At 40.2% G+C, this 13645-nt stretch overlaps 1 protein-coding gene across 1 annotated transcript; it reads left to right on the forward strand.

Annotated features, from left to right (window-relative positions):
• The first annotated feature begins 11098 nt into the window (after positions 1–11098).
• On the forward strand, positions 11099–12334 carry LOC123979352 (erythroblast NAD(P)(+)--arginine ADP-ribosyltransferase-like). The gene is made up of 2 exons (XM_046063256.1): positions 11099–11168; positions 11639–12334. The coding sequence occupies exons 1-2, from the start codon at positions 11106–11108 to the stop codon at positions 12332–12334; spliced, it is 759 nt and encodes a 252-aa protein (XP_045919212.1). The 5' UTR covers positions 11099–11105.
• Positions 12335–13645: the final 1311 nt, after the last annotated feature.

Raw genomic sequence — 13645 nt, forward strand, 5'->3', positions numbered from 1 at the left:
ACCTGGGAGGGAAAACAGACAGAAAGACAGGGTTAGAGACTGGAGCGACAAAATGCAGGGACGATGAGAAAAAACAAGGAACATGAGAGCCTGGACGTAGAGGTGGCACCGGGTAAGGAGCAACGACGATCAAGCGAGGATGGAGTGGAGAACCGGGGTTGAAATACAGGCTGGGATGAGGTTGATTACTGGCAGGTGTGGCAGGCTGACGAGGTGGCTGATGAGGTGCAGGTGTAGGTAGTTGGCTGGGCTCAGGAGCCGAGGGAGAGAAGAGGAGAACACAGGGAGGCAGGCAGAGCAAAACAATGGGTGAAATAAAGTGAGAAAAAAAAGTAAAACCAGGACACTCACCGTCAGCTGGGCTGTCCCCACAACACATTTACTGCCATCAGTTTCACAGACGCTCTGTAGTTCCACATTCTTCACTCCAATGATTCTCTTGAAACCTGAAAGAGAAAGTCATTAGGTGGCTTTTCACTCTAGAACGTCATCTGGGAAAATGTGCTAAAAGGTGTGAGCTTCCTTTGAACACCCAGTATTAGTTTATTTAAATTTCCCACATCCAAAACACACTAATGCAACTAAAGTGCACATCTCAGAACAACAGTAACTGTCTGTGAAGATTCTCTGTCATGCAGGTCATAGTTATCCAAGGAAGGTTAAAATCAAAGGCAGTTGGACGTGGTTGAAGATTTTCAAACTAAGAGGTGTCCATCACCTTGTGTCGGGTCAGATGTACGACCAGGCTGGGCCAGTGAAGCCTGGTCCCCACCTTCACCAACTTAATAAAACTTGGTCAAAAAATACTCTATTAAATCCCCACAACAGTCAAAAAACTTGCAGACAAGAACTTCTCTGGAGACGGTCAAGAGTCGGTGCAAAAAGAGTTTATTCCAAAACAGGACAGATAAACCCGTCCAACATCCAGCAGGCCGGAGGATGAAGTCCCTCCTACGGTCTGCAGCCTTATATACATCTCTTCTGGGCTGGTTTGCCCTCCTCTCCTCATGATGAACTTCTTCTCCTCTGTTCTCCAGCTGTCATTTATTACTGTATTGTTGACTTTCTACATCTTTATACTACTGGATAAGAAGTTCATCATTTACATTTTAACTTCAGTCTCACCGTCTTTTTTAAAGGTTACTGTGCTTAATTTGACACACAATTGTATTTTTTAAGCAATTAATAATAATAATATAATAACATAAGTAAAGTTGCATTTTTCATTAATGCTTGGTTTCTTACAGCATTCTTGATGTTCTGCTTTCTGCTTATTATCTGTCTGTCGTGTTTTTGCAAAGCAAGAATTCCTTCAGCAGGTTCACTCAAAGTTCACACTGGCTATAATAACCAGAGGCCCAAACCTCTTAATCAGTAATTAAGCATGTAGTCTTAATATTAATATTAATCACAACATAACAGTAGAACAAAGCATGCACTGTCACAGTGTCGGCAGATCTTACACACCTGCAGCCTCTCCTGTGGTCATAATCTACAGTAGATGACAGCTGGACAAGGCGAAACACCTGCAGCCTCTTCCTGCAGTCATTCCTCCCACTCAAGAATCTAACAGTGAGCTTGTTTCTGTGTCCATGACTTAGAAGTAAAAACCGAAGCACATATGATTAATGATTAATACTAATAAAATGGTTAAAAATGATGATATAAGAATGATTAGTTATTGATTAAAGTAACTGATTAAAGATAATAAAACTGATTAAAATGATTATTAATATTGATTAAGGGTAATCACTGATGACTGTTTCTTGCCTGATGTCTAACTTGCTACTTGCTGCTCCTCCTCTCTGAGTCCGGCATGCCCTCTGCTGATCACGCTATTTTAACCAAAACTCTGACTTTGTGGAATAAGCTGGTGTCTCTTTGCTGTTTGTTATAGACGGGACATTTTCCTCTGCTGGGGTTTTTGATGAAGCCTTTCTGTCTCATTCTGCTCCCAGAGCACACATGTGCTACTGTTACTGGCAGCTAGACACAGAGAGGACCGCACGCTCTCAGAGATTAACTTTACACTATAAAATAACTCTTTAACTGGTGACAAGAGCTTTAGAGTTTTGACACTGTGATCCTAACTTCTACCCTCTAAAATAATACTTTAAATGATGAACACTGAACTTAATGGAATGATGAATACAATTAATAACAACAATTCATCACTTGCTGACGACCCCACAGGTTAAATAGACTCTGAACTGAAGACGTCTCCCTGATAACAGCCGAAACATCTTCTAGTATCTACATCCAGGTCCGGTCACTTTCCTTTCGTCTGCAATCAGGGTGGAGTCTAAAGCCTGGACAGGAGTGTCCGAGGGCCAGTCAGCGTGTGGAGACGGTGGACCAGCGGGTGGCCAGCGGGTCGGACTGCAGTTTGGGAACTGTTTGCAGTGCTGCATGTGTTGGGGTGTGTGCTCATGATGTACTCGCTCTGTGGAGGAAGGGTGTTTGTTCTTCAGTGAAGCTGCGTGTGTGTTCAGTTCAGTAGGTCGTCTGCTAAGTAACCTCATTTAAACCACTTTCTCTTTTTTAAGAGAGTAGTTTTTAGTTGTGCACCAGTGTTGTTTGTGAGTATTTAACTTTAAATGAAATAAATTTCCTTAATTTGCTTGCACATAAGCTCTTCCTTGTTTCTTTAAGGCCGGTTTTCATTTTAAATTGTTCCTCCTCTCCTTCTTCTGGGCTTGAGCCACATGAGGACGTAACAGTACACGAGTGTGAAAAGGAGAGCCAGGAAAATTGCAGCCTACGGAAACTATGTATGATTTAACCTGAGAAGCAGACGTATAACCAACAGCCCATATCTAGGCTCCATGGTAGAAGGACACAGAGCAGGAATGATCCTGGAAAAGGTACAAAACCAGCTACTGGATGGCTGAGACAGATCCACCTCTCCGTTGAAGCCCAGAATAAAGAGTTTGACATCTTACTCCACAAACTGGAAACACATTCGCCCAGTGCAGAACTGGGACTTTCATTGACCTGACTTCAGCCTTTCACCTGTACACTTTAAAAAAATCAGTCATCTAAATAAAGCAATCTGGGGTTCAGCCTAAGGACACCTGACCTGCAGACCCGTTCTACCTGTTCACAGTGAACATCTGTCTGTCTCTGGCAGCTCTGAATCATTTAGTGTAAACTCTGCGTTCGGCAATCTTTATCTTTCACAGCCTTCCTATCTGTTTACATGTTTCCTCCAACTCTATCATTTAATTTCATTTGGTTTTCCCAGACGGAGATGAAATATAATCAACCTATAATTATCATTATAATATAATAGACAACAGTGAGTTGTAGAGGGATGAAATGTTAAAAGAATTGTTGATAACTGTTTACTTTAACTGAGGAACTTCAAATGTCAGATAATGTCTATAATGGGGGGGTGATGAGCTCTGTTCATGGCCTATATTAAATAACTTGTCGTTAACATCGTTATCTCTCTCTCTCTCTCTCTCTCTCTCTCTCTCTCTCTCTCTCTGCGTTGGGGTGGAAGCTGTGGTCTTAACTTTAGGTTTGTGTTTTCTTTAAACGCGATCGTTGCCTCTGTTGTGTTTGTCATCTTCGCTGCTCAGAGTATTTTCATTTTTAACTGTCCGCTGAAGGTTAAACAGGAGGTTTTTGATAACGTTATAGGCTCCCAGGTACATAGTCAAATGTTTTGTGGGTTTATTAAAATGGAGGAGCTCACAGAGTTTTTATCTCGTCAATTTGCCTCATAGTCTGATAGTAGCCTATATTACCTCCATCGTATTTTATTAAACGTAACTGGCACAGAACGGCTGTCGTGCGTGCAGTGAATGTATCCAGATGTGAATTTCAATATCTCAGTGTTACACAAAGATCTTTGTGTTCATCAACACAACCTTTTTAAGTCAGTATTGTTTTGCTTACAGCTACTGCTTTACTTATATTTCCACGTATTGTGTGAGGTGTTGCTCTACATTGGTAGAGATACGTTTTGATTAGCAAATAGTTCGATAATCAGGAGTGAGGAACATCTCTCTATTTTTCTCCCCCTCTCTCTCTCACACAGCTATATCAAAGCAAGACCACCAGTTAGCCGGGGACATGAGGAATGACCGGTCGTTGCACCACTAGCCTACTGAAGAAGACAACAGGAGAGGAAAACTAAGACGAGAGCTGGGAGACAGAGACAATACATTTTCTGTTGCACACATTTCTTTTTGTTGGACTTTCACTGACCTGACTTCAGCTTCTATCTTGTGAAATCCAGTAAACCACTGCCTGCCTCTAAAATCCCTCAAGTGAAACAAGCCTGTGTGAACTGATCTTGGGCTAATGTGTTTGCTGGGTTGGGTTTTGCTCAGTTTGATGTTAAATGGCAGATGAGCTGCAGGTGAATATGTAAGAGACGTCCTCTGTCCCAGACGAAACCTGAAATACCATGTGTGGAGGATGCCAGATCATTAGGATAATATCAGCGATGGTGAACCTATCAACCTTTGTGTTGTTGGCCAGATAAAAAGACAGAGAAAAGTACAAAAAGTTATTTAGTTACATCACGGCATGTGTTCCAATAATAACAGCAGCAATGCTCTCCTCTGTGTACACGTACATGTACAATTTAGGCTGGATTATTTGTGTCCCCTTCAAATATTTTGCTTGAGTAATTTTGTTTGTCGTCCCCTCCGACTGTTAATAAAAGTAATCTGCTACACAATAACAAAAAAGGGCTTGAATCTGAAGCTCACATTTTTCCCCATAACTAATATTACTTCACCCAACTCAGAGCATGGCCCTAGTTACAGCCCTGCTAAGCTTCAACCTTTGACCATGAATTGTGATTTTAGGCATTTCTGGCCTGGCTTCAGTCCGTAAACCAGAAGGTTGCTCGTTGGTTGGGATGGGTATAATTTTATTGATATACTCTTATTAATACACCTTATTGGTTCAGCTCTTTATCGATACTCTCATCAGTTCTTTTTCATTACTGAAAAAAATTGCCTTTTAAAAAGTGTATTATTTTCAAAAATAATTTAATTTATTAAAACTAAACTTAGTTTTTAGAGCAGCAACAGGTTTTCCAACAACAAAGTCACTAATATGTCAGTAAAATAATCATATTCCTGAGTTTAGAAGGTGTGAACTCCTTCAGTCTTTCCTCCTCCTGCTGCTGCTGGTAGATCTCATCTCAGGGCAACTCCCCACTGTGACACATCCACAGACAGAGGCTGCATGAAGGCCTGAACTTTGAATCATGCATAGCTGCCATACAGGAGTCACAGAGCTACAATCTAGGACTGGAAAAGCAGAATAATCGGTCTCCTTTCAGCCTAGGCTGTATTTCATTCTATTCTTTCACTAGCAAGGACCACAATCAACAGATTAAATTAAATGATTTATTAATGATGGAAACAGAAAGATATTCAAGGCTTATTTTTTCACTTTTGCTCAAACTTTTTCTTCCAGTCCTCTCCTCCTCACTGTCAGATGGGATCTGAGATCCTGCTTTTGACTTCCATAGAACAGTCTGATTTCCATTTGTCTGTGAAAATGTGTTAAAAGAAGTACAATTGAATAAAAAATAGAATATAACTATATTTAGAGCTTATACTGTGCACTAATACATGTGATAATATGTGATCATTTCCAAACACATTGTCTGCAAAAACACTTTGAAAAGAAGCACCTTGTTCCCCCGAGGCAACAAAAAGAACATCTGAATTTCTGAACATGCAGATTAAAAAGAAAACTCCATAAAACCTGACGAAAGGCTTCTCTACACCTTCACACACACCAACATTTATATTCAGTTCATGTCATTTTAAATAAGATTACTAAAGCAAATAATCTCACCTCCTTTTCACGCCACATGCTCCTGTCATCAAGTGTCAGAAAAGGAAGCATGATAGCGGCTCCCACATTTTATTAAACTGTTCTTTGATACTTTTTGGAAAATTTTAATTGTTTGCAATCATTTAAAGAAGCGAGTGCTGGACATAAGAAAACGTTCCGTTGCCGGAGGCCAGTGCTTTGCTGGAGAGGTCAAAGTGTGGGCTTAGTTCCTTTGAACTGGTCTTTCCTTACTGTTCTTTCACTCAGAGAAAGTGTTGTTGTGGAATATGCTGATCAGAATCATATTTGCATGCTGCAAAACAATAAAATACAAATTGAGCAGATTTTCATCGGCTCAGCTTCCCACTGTTTTGCATCTGGTCACTTATTCCAGTGACCAGATAGTTCAGTCACTTTCATTTTCACTCAGATTGTTATTATGGCTGATTGTGTTGATAAGTGCTTTAATTTGTCTGTGACATAATTCACGTGGTGAACGTGGTTACTCTTCACACTAAGAGTAACTGAAATGCTCTATGTGCTAGTAGCTAATATATTCCAACCTACTATGAATTTAACTTTCCAGGCGTATTGCTGATCTTAACTTAAATTTAGCGTGAGAGATCCAGTTAAATGATCAAAATCCAGTTAGAATATAAAATAATTTTGGAGAAACTGTTCCTTTGTCTGTTTTTATATATTTTTAAAAGTATAAATAAAAATTGTCAAATGAGAAATAAAAAAGTGACTCCCGCAGCTCAGAGCTGTGGAGGGGGGGGGGGTTCTGGACCATAATTAAGGAAAAAACCCCGGGTGGCCCAGTTTGTTAAAATAAATATTATGTAGTTGTAAAGTTCAATGTTTTAATTTGGAACTAGGCCTTTGATTCCAGACCCTACATGACCCAGTACATGAAGACCTCTCTGACACAGCTTAGAGCACACTGAAACTTCATTCATTTTTATTGAGATAATATTACTACCACACACTACGCAGATCTGGAATTGGGCTACTGTGTTCTTTTCCTCCTGCTTCATGCTGTGAGCATTTGGAATAATAATAATGTACTGAAATGACTTTCAGAATTCTGTAAGTCAGTATGTATGTCTGATTTATCACTGCTCACTTGTGCATTGGTGATTCTGTTACTTGGTTTTGGTTTTTAGTCTGTTCGTTGGGCTCTGACTAAACGGTTCCATGACTAATCAGATAAACCCCAACTCAGATGTGTGCATGCAGCCTCGTGAATAAGTGTGTTGCAGTCAGCCCACATGCTTTGAATGTGCAAATTGTGCGCGTGTACGAGGAGGTGACCCTTCTGGCCATGAAGGCAAGGTATCTAGTCCTGAACACATGCTAAGGACCGGTCGTCTGATAAAAACCTTTGACCTGAGGGGTTCACTTAGTGCGGAACATCTTCTCATCCTCAAAACTGGTGAGTTGAGCTTTCAAATTCACTTGATACAAATTTTATGAAATAATTTCAGCATTCACTGCATCAAAAGTGGGCTTTTTGGCAGTTAATGGCACGTTAAATTGTCGTCTAAGTTCAGGTAAACGGCTACTTACAGGAAGTTTTGGCCAGCACTGGAAATTGTCAGGAATTGCCGGTAATTGACGTGGATTTTGTTTGTCAGTGTTGCCCCCATGACCCCCCGCCGTCCCCTAGGTCTAGGGGAGGCTTTCACGTGTAAATGAAAATGCTGTGAGCTATGCAAAGACAGATTAGGTAAGCCACCTTTTTATCTCTTTGTGTCTTGGCTTCAGTAAAACAGAAATCGAGAGCTTTACTAAACAGAGAATGAAAGGTGGCAAAGTAATTGGTGGTGTTTTTACAGAGTGCAGAGGATAGTTGGAGAAATGTGACGTGCAGGATGGAACAGCAGAGACTTGGACACACTGGACTAAACAGCAAGAAGAAACAGAGTATGTTATGTTACACTGGTTCAAAACCTCAGAATGATAAAAGTACACTTTGGTTTAATAATTAACTAATTAATAACGAAGACTGAGCATTTACATTTTACATCCAGTCATTTGGCAGACCAAAGTCTAAACACAAGGAGCCGATGCTGACGCTGACGCTTCAGTGATAGGCTTCAGCGGGTGGGACACACACCCGGTTGTTTGATCTCGCTCAGCCGGCCTTCAGATTCTAGAAGAATGCTCAGTAAAGTGCAAAGTGCAAAGTGCTACATCAAGAGTAAGAAATCTCAGTAAAGTAAATAGAGTAAAGTATTACCTCACTGCTGCAAACTCTTACATGCCCAACGGTGCTTTCCTGTGTTTAAGCATCATACTCTCTCAACCAGTTATGTATGAATAAAATAAAGACTGATCCTTGGATCCACACTCCTTACCAGACGGTGGCAATAGTGCACAATTCGTTGTTTGCCAATCTAGCTAGCTAATAATAGTCAAGAAGAAGAAGCAGAAGAAGAAAAAGAAGGAGACCTCCAGACTAAAAAAGTAAGAGTTTATTTTACCCTTCCTCAACCCAGCAAGCTTTTGAATGTATAAATGCTGTTTTTGCTTAATTTGTCTGGGATTGAAGGCGAGTTAAATTGTGGGGGGGGCAACGTGGTCAGCGTGATGACGTAGGTCCCTTACCATGTCCGGTCATTTACTGCGGGCACGAGGTAAGTTGCAGCTCCATATATAAAAGTTTAATAAAGTTATTAAGTGTAACTTGAATGTGACCAAAGTGCCGTCTTCTGTTGGATGTATTATCCGACCTGTGATTTGAGTTCGCTAACGGAAGTTAATCAGTTCACCAGGGCTGCACAATTGCAATGAGAAAAATGATTCATGAGCTGTATGCAAGTAACGTTTAAGACAACAACCTAACGTAACCCCCCCTCCCTGCCCCGGCGCTAATTGTTCAAAACATAGTCGGACGCGCCACCGGAGCACCGAGAGAAACGGCGGTCGCTCTGTGACAGAGACGGAGAGACGTCGGCAGCAGCTGAAGCAGTAAGACAGAAGAAAACTGGGAGAAGATCAGGAAGGTTTGGCTTTGGCTCGCTGGCCATTATACGTTATACGCCATTATACGAACAACTTGTCAGTCTCTCCTCACGTCAACCGACTAATGATAACCTGGATGGGGCGGGACGTTAAAAAAAAGTGTTCCAACTAACTTTACAATGTTGAACACTATATGTGATAATATGATTATTGACAAGTTAATACTCAGCATTACCAAATTAAAGACCAATTGTTGAGATGGATTACATTTTAAAAAACAACCCACAGAAATGAAACTGCTGTAACTGGATATATTAATCAACTAGTGTTGTAATATTATGCTACTATATGAAATTATTACATTTATTCATTTACTGACGCTTTTATCCAAAGCGACTTACAATTGCTATACATATCAGAGGTCGCACGCCTCTGCAGCAACGAGGGGTTAAGAGTCTTGCTCAGGGACACATTGGTGGATGGGTTACAATGGGAACCCAGGTCTCCCACACCAAATAATACACAATTAATACACTCGTGTTTACTAGTTCCTCCTCCAGGTTGTGGGAGGAGTCTGTGCAGTGGACAGATGCAGATTTACCACTTTTTCTCCAAATCGTGCAGCCCTACTCTTATATAAGGTAGCCATCTTAGCACACAGCTCATGTCTGTGTCTGTTGAAATGTCTGTGTGTCTGTTAAAACTACAGCTATGGAGATGTTTCTGTGTGTTGTGTTAATGTTATCTTCTCGGTTCACTGTGGATGAGCTGCTATATTTAGCCGTGGTTGCTACAAGGAATTACAGATGCTTTCTAAGAAGATTTTAGTGCATCAAAATACAAGAACTGAACTGTGAATTTCTATTTTTGTGTAACAAAGTAATGAAACATGTTGCCCTGTATGTGAATTTTAATTTATTTGCTTATCTAAGTTAATGTTTAATTTCATAGATTTATTTTTCTAATAGCTTTTTAAGTTGTATTTCTGCTGATTATTTAGTTTTTATGTTTCATGTTGACTTTTGAAGGTTTGAGTTAATTTTCTGTTTAATTTAGAGGGGAGATATACGAGTTGAGTTCCAGGTGTGTGTGTTGGAGGGCAGGCTGCGCACTGGAATTAAAGTAAGTTGATGAGTCTTGTTTTACATAACGCTGATTTTAAACTCAGGCACAATGTGGCCAGGGAGGAGAGATGGCTGTTCTTCAATCCAACAACTGCTCCAGTGTGGAAGAACAAGAAGAAAAGACGGGCAAACAAACCAAAAATTGTGGTAAGACTTGGTCACTAATAAGCTAAAAGCAGGTTTGTTCACAAAAGTGACTTTTGTCTTGCCTTATTTCACAGGAAGCGGCCCGTCTCCTGCACAACTCTGAGGGAAATTGCAAGCGCCATGATGCTGAGCAAGGGTAAGATTTACAGAATAGGAATGCATTGTACTGTATAAAACTAAAAAGTTATTTTGCTTGTTATTTGACTGTACTTTTGTTTTCACAGACTGCTCGCCTGATAACGAGGTGGTCACGTCCTTTTTGGTCTCCGGATTTACACGGTGTGGATGCCATTGTGTGGAAGTATCAAACTTTACCGTGGTGTTTTATTTTATGTTTTTGTACAGTGGCTACGCTATTTATTTATAGCACACATTTTTCCCCCTCAGGCAGGAACATCCGGTACAGTAAACCAGATCTTGCTGCTAGTGCGAGTTCTGCCCGACGTCGATCGAGAGGGAAGCGGGTGACATTTATTGGATTAGATTCATTGTTGGTCAATGATACATCTGCAGGCCGTGACACTTTTAAACTCTGACTCAAAGATGAGATGGGCACCAATGATCTATGGAGCAGATTGCCCTCCAGTCCCATGTTAGTGATGTTTCCAGTCAGGATGCTTTCTGTTGCTCCTCTGTGAAAACTGACAAGAACCTGGCGCGGGAATATGGCCTTCTTAAGTTCCCAGCCATCTCTGATCTTTCTTCACCGGCGTGGAGATGTGAGATGAACACTGATTGATGATGTCATTTGTTTCACCTAATGACTGAGAAGCTAGGTCGGGCTGCTGCCACTGCTGCTGCTTTTCAGATGGTAAGTAGAGTCGGGACGAACGCGAACGTGCAGCGCCAAAAACGACCGACAACTGCCGGAGATTAGTGGGATTCAAGGTAGTTTACAGGGACAAAAATCCCACTTTTCATGCAGTGATTTATCATGCCAAAGTTTTAATTTGTGTGTCACTAGTACACAGTGTGACGCTGTTCATTGTTGTTTTGGTTTTGTGTATGTGCTTTGATTCAGGTGTTTCAGTTTCTCGGACAGCAGCGATCAATAGAAACATGGCGGTTTTTGCTCCACTGTGTTTGCTCCTTTGCTGGATGCTGCCTGTGGTCTCCATGACGGTGAGTGGAGTATGTGAAAATCGATGGACATCCCAAAAATGTCCCAAATAATAAAATGGGTGCTTACAGAAATACTTTGAAGAAGCTGCTCACACATAATTTTCAAGCAAAAACACATCATCAGATAAAGTTTAGCAATAAATGTTCTTCATTTAGAAATTGAGCACATGAGCATAAACAACATTAAAGTGTTTATTCTGTTGTGATAGATCCACTACATGTGGTCCACCAGTTACGAGCACAGAACCTGCATATTACATATAGAATTTGTTGCATGGGTATACCGGTCAGCTGTTAATTACAGTGACAAGTGTTGGCTCTAATATTTTAGCTGCAGTGTTACTTGAAAACATGCGTAATGAAAAACCTGCTCTCATCAAGGCCAGGTTTTTATGCAGACACTAAATAATAAAGAACAGTTTTAATTGACTATTTAATGACCTTTCTCCATCTTTTCTTTGTTGTGCTAGGACATCCCATTGAGCATGGTTGACACATCAGTTGACGACATGTACCACGGCTGCGAAAAAGAAATGGAAAACAGAGTCAAGACCAAATACCTAAAGAAAGAAATGAGCACATTTTCAGCAGCCTGGACGAAGGCAGAAGAATGCAGTAAAAAAAAACTAGCAAACAGAGAAGAAATGCTTCTAACCAAAGATCATATGCTAGCAATTTGTTTATATACAGATAATGACGTGTACCAGCAGTTTAATGATGCCGTCCGGACAGGAAGGAGCCAGATTAGCTCCTCATTTAAGTTCCACTCTTTACATTTCCTGCTTACATCTGCTATAAAGGTCTTGAATTGCAATGTCCACTGTCGCATTACTTACAGACGAACCAATGTTAAGTTTATTGGTAAAGTCAACCAAATATTTCGGTTTGGGTCCTTTACGTCCAGCTCTAAAAGAAAAGACTTGACAAACTTCGGTAACAAGACCTGCTTTAAAATTAAGACCTGTTTTGGTGCTTTTTTGAAACACTATTCGTATTTTCCTAAAGAGGAAGAAGTGCTCATCCCCCCCTATGAGATGTTCAGGATAACTAATTCTAAGGGTCAAATTAAAGGTCTGGAAGATTGTGAAGTTGTCTATGTCGTGGAAAGTTTAGGGCCTAAGAACAATCTGAACTGTGCAGCTTTGGCAGGAAGTAAAACTGGGTAGCCTTTAAGCTTTTGTCACATCTGAATTAATTCGATTAGATAGAACATAGCTACACTTTCTCTTCGAACCCTAACTTGTTCAGGGTTTGTTTGATCATCATTTTCTTCTTTCTGCTTTTGTCAAGTGAATACAATCAATAAACTGCTTAATGCAATATTGTTGCTTGTATTGTTCTCATTTCTCTGTGTAAAGTGGGGCTGCTCGATTATGTCAAAAATCATAATCCAGATTATTTTAGTCAAAATTAAGATCACAAATATTTAAAACAATTATTCATTGACTTCAGGAACAGTATGCATTTTTTAAAAACTGAATGCTTCAATTAAAATGCATTAAGCTGTAATTCCAAGAAATAAGAAGTAGACACACAATAAATAACTTTCTAGACAGGGGGCAGATGGGCTGAGAGGGATTTAGCTGCAAACCTCCACAGTGGAGTCGCTTCCGGGGCAGGCTCCACTCTCAGGACAGGAAACACGCACAAAAAAAATCATTCGTGACTTCAAGTAGAATCAATTTTGATTACTATTTAATTAATTAGTCAACATTGTAACGTGAAAACTATTAATTCATCTTTACATGCAATATTGGTTTATTCTGTCAAAATAGAGCTTAAGCCACCACTTCCTGTCTTTCTCCCAAAAAGAAAACAACACACTAGAATTTCCCTTAATTTAGTGCATTCAGCTGAATTTAATATGAAAACTGACAACTGTGGGAACTAGACTATAGCTAGAGGAATACAAAACTATAAAATCTGTAAAAATGAACCCACGTGCAATAAAATCTGTATACTTGTATCAATTATTCTGTAAATATCCTAAATATCCACTTTTACAAAAGACACATCCACTTCACTAGTAGTAAATAGTACTGTAAAAGTCTAACAATTCACCTTACACTAAAACAGCAAGGGGAAAGTTCATCAGGCAAAATATAAGGTAACAGGCGGATCTGATAACTTCCTTCTTTCGTTAAACAACCCCTACATAAACCAGATAAGCAACCAAACTGCACCTGTATGCACTTAAACAATTGCACATTAACCAAAAAAAGTCCATCTAATGGGTTTAACAACGTGTATTTAGAGATATGAGGTTTATACCACGTCGGGCAGGACAGATATTCGCGCTCCGACACATCAAACAAACATTGCAAACCTTATCACCATTATCTACCACACAATGTACAAATCCACAATGTCCCAGCAGATCCGGTGTTCATTCAAACAACTTCAATTGTCCGGATTGAACTAGATGCAGGTGAAGCTCGGCGAGCCGCAGTCCACAGTCTGTTTAGCCGATGGGATGA

Source organism: Micropterus dolomieu, linkage group LG11 (assembly GCF_021292245.1).
Source record: "Micropterus dolomieu isolate WLL.071019.BEF.003 ecotype Adirondacks linkage group LG11, ASM2129224v1, whole genome shotgun sequence".
Lineage (NCBI taxonomy): Eukaryota > Metazoa > Chordata > Actinopteri > Centrarchiformes > Centrarchidae > Micropterus > Micropterus dolomieu.

Coding starts and splice junctions, on each gene's coding strand:
- LOC123979352 (XM_046063256.1), top strand. CDS start 11,106: ATGGCGGTTTTTGCTCCACTGTGTTTGCTCCTTTGCTGGATGCTGCCT. Junction 11,169..11,638: donor TGCCTGTGGTCTCCATGACG/GTGAGTGGAGTA, acceptor TTGTTGTGCTAG/GACATCCCATTGAGCATGGT.